At 47.3% G+C, this 3,540-nt stretch overlaps 1 protein-coding gene across 1 annotated transcript; it reads right to left on the bottom strand.

Annotated features, from left to right (window-relative positions):
* Positions 1–1,448: 1,448 nt before the first annotated feature.
* Positions 1,449–2,698, bottom strand: Pmar_PMAR026195 (Viral cathepsin, putative; the record flags this gene model as incomplete). Its single annotated transcript, XM_002768361.1, has 6 exons — positions 1,449–1,513; positions 1,992–2,035; positions 2,117–2,245; positions 2,294–2,419; positions 2,462–2,556; positions 2,616–2,698. Coding segments are annotated over 6 exons (542 nt in total), but the record flags the coding sequence as incomplete, so codon positions are not given.
* Between the last annotated feature and the right edge of the window lie 842 nt (positions 2,699–3,540).

The following is a 3,540-nucleotide window of genomic DNA, read 5'->3' as shown; positions in this document are numbered from 1 at the left end:
TAAACGTCACATTTAAGGCCAAAAGTTTCGGAACGATTCGGAGCTGAAGCCCATACTGAGAGAAACGATTTATTCCTGGGTTTATTAAGATGCAGAGATGCACCGTGAAACAGATCGATTATCGACTCCACAGTATCGAACGGAATATCTCTGGGGAGGGTCTTCCTATTTATCGAACTCTCTGCCGTGAAACACACCGTCTACCGGCTCATACTAGGGCTCAGTCAGTGATTGAGCCTGGAGCTATACCTCTATACTGGCTACTACTCGCCTGCTAGAATAAGTGCTGCACAAGAAGAAGAAGAAGATAGTTTCGAGGAAATATATGAACTCCTCCACAAATTCTCAGCATATCCGGTTTTTCGACTCGCACACAGTCACCTCAACGAGGAAGCATGCTCTTGTGCTCCACGTAGTGTAGCTTTCAGGGCCTAACTCCTCGTAGTTAGTGAGAAGTCAAAAAGCATCATCGATTCTACACAGTGTACAGTTCGAACCAACTCGAAAATTACGCTCTCTGGGCTGTATGTCCGCATCATAATATGTCAGACTCAACGTCGCCAAGACCCCCGAGGAGAATGCGTTCGATAGTTATAGATGATCACCGCGATCCACTGCAATGTGCGATTTTCACTGTCAGTGAGAATCCAACATAGACTCGACCCTTCCGCACAAACCTCAGGCGCCATCGTGTAAGGAGTTCCGGCAACCACTTTGGACTGAAATGCTGTCGTTGGATCGAAAAGCTCGGCTAAACCAAAGTCTATGAGGATCACATGAGGCTCCATCTCGTGGATTTCTGAAAAACTGGTCATAGGTTGAAGTAACCAGGCCAGGAGAGTCGACTTAATATCATCTCTTGATGGAAATGTTGGAATACAGGTTTTGTTTTCTCAGCTAAACTCGGGAGTTTTCTTACTATATCATATCAGTTCGCATCAGCATGAAAGAGTATGCACGTGGTCAACTACGTGTGTTGGCGACAATATGAAAATTCTGAGGGAATTGCAGGGCAATCTCGATAGCGCTACCCTGAATCGAGTGTAAACTTTCGCAATGTAGTGATGAAGTTTTCGAGCACATATGAGGCAACCAGACATATATTCCACACATGACTTAGGGTAGAAGTATGCAAATAACAACAAAAAAACCTCCCAAGATTTCCTCAAAATTCTTTACCATCTTCGACGAGCATACCAAACCTTGCGCATTCTTCTCCAGGCTTCTCAAATTCGTCCGATAAAAACCCAATTTTCTCAACAGGATGAACTCCGCAAATCTCACTCTGCCTTTCCCCCGGCGGGACGCAGTTCATCAAAAGGACGTTCTCCGCTTTGATGTCCTTATGAATCAATCCATGCGAATGGCAGTGAGCGACAACATCGAGAGCTTGGCGGAAACTGAGAAAAATGAAGACTCTTCTCCACAAACACGGGATCGATCATTACACGGCACAGATCCACCTCTCTGTCAGCGGCTTCCGTACTTTACTACGATGTGCATCTTCAATCACCTACAACGCGAAAACACGTCATCGATACCAGTGGAGCTTCGCCCGTGATATGAAAAACGTGGTTCACGACTACTGCACACCAAGAATATCGCGTTTTCACCGAGTTTCACGGCACTTTCACGCCACAAACTTCACGAAACGCGACAAATCACCCCATTTTGCGTTGAATACATCACGTGTTTTACGCGTTGTTAACAGCTCACATGCGTTTTTCGCGAAGTGAAATGCGAAATATATTTTTTCTAATGATATGAAAAACACTGGTGAAAAACATATTTCACGACTACTGCGTATCACCGCGAGTATCGCGCTTTTCGCCGAGTTTCACGCCACTTGGGGTTACCTCCTTTGCAACCACTGAAGGTAGAATCAGGTCACCAGAGGATAACGTGGTTCAGTCGAATGGCTGAATGTTGTCTCACTTATTGCCGTAGGCTCTACTACAATCAACTATCTGTTGAACTGAGAACGGAACCACTTTAGCAATGCCGGTCTGTATCTTGAAACGGCTCTCCAGAGCGACTGAAGAGAAACCAGCGGTTGTGATGATTATCGGCACCAAAGTCCCCTCTAGATTGGTATGGAAAACCATCAAAGGCTTACCTATAGCGGCGATGGCATAACAAGAGCCACATCTGTTCAGCCGAGTCGATTGCTCCCTGACTGGAGCCAAAGCACCAGCGGCTTCCCAGTCAACCGACGGGGGAGGAGCTTCTATCTCGTCTTGTGGGTCTGAGGGAATCTTCCTGCTTCAGTGGAGCAAGAGCAAGGTGATAGTACAAGTCGCAGTGACTGAGCGCAGGTTTTCTTCAAACTGCGGATCTGTAGCGCACTGGAACGCTTTATCGAATACTCCGGATGGTACATCGGCATATTCATTGAGGCCGACCTCATGAGTTATATCGCCTGAATAATAAACATGAGAGGACATGAGCTTCCGCCGCCAACCATTTGCTCTCAATTCCTCTATCTCTCTCATGCTTTCTGCAAAAGCAGCCTTTGCAACCTGGTACTGCTCATCCGTCTCATACTTCTTATTGTATCTTCAAAATTGCGATAGGCGATGGAAGAGCTGGAAACTGAAGGAAACGGATTATCTCACTCCCTCATGAAGCTTTGGAAGGCCTGGTCGATATTCTCTAGTTGATATTCTCGACCCGATCCTCTGGCGATAGTCTGAGCCATAACGATGAGGTGAAGAGTCCCAGCGGTGAACCACATGATAGCGAGGTGCTGATCCGAAGCAAGAGAATGAGAACTGCCAGCCTCAGACTGGGTAGATACAGAAGATAGCGTCAACTTGATCAAACTAATCACCAGTGGTGAACAACCTCGCACTCTTGAAGTTATTTGTGCCCTCAAGCCATTAGCTATGCCCTTACACAATTGCACGCATATACAAAGGCTCCTCTGCGTCTTGGATAAGCTATAGTTGGGAGTCAACTTAGGCACTCAACAAGGCGGAAAGACCAACTATAAGAAAAAAGGAGTCAAGACAGAGACGATCACCGACAGACATGATCACCGTTGGAGGCGACTGCCTAGATCGTCGTAAGGATAACTCCATACGCGACAGTGTCTCCCCCAGTTGGCGTCGCCAACTTGGCGGCAACGTCACTCGTTCACATACCGCGGGTCACAAGGGCCTCGCGGCTATCCTTCGACAATAACCTCGTAGGTGTAAGCTTTAATGAAACCATCACATCAGAAGATGATCTCAGAAAGGCGGTGGCACCTTCAGGTGGTGCCTCCGCCATGAGAGAAGCACCATCGGCATTCAGATATACCGGGAAAAATCGTCGACCATCCTCGCTGTCCAGTATGTGAACCCGACCCCCGGCCTCCTGGTCCTCGATGTAAGGCACTGCATACAAGCCTAGCATGTCTTCTCCTGTAACCAAACAAAAACCAGTACACAGTCCCAATGTTTTTGGTTTAGCAGGGTCCACAGTGCCTTCAACCACCGGAGTAGCTCGGGCACGGTCCACGCCTGATTCCCAAGTGAAAAGATGAAACTGCTGTGGTAT

The sequence above is a fragment of the Perkinsus marinus genome (genome assembly GCF_000006405.1).
Source record: "Perkinsus marinus ATCC 50983 genomic scaffold scf_1104296968452, whole genome shotgun sequence".
Taxonomy (NCBI): domain Eukaryota; phylum Perkinsozoa; order Perkinsida; family Perkinsidae; genus Perkinsus; species Perkinsus marinus.
This window is presented reverse-complemented; position numbering and strand designations above follow the sequence as displayed.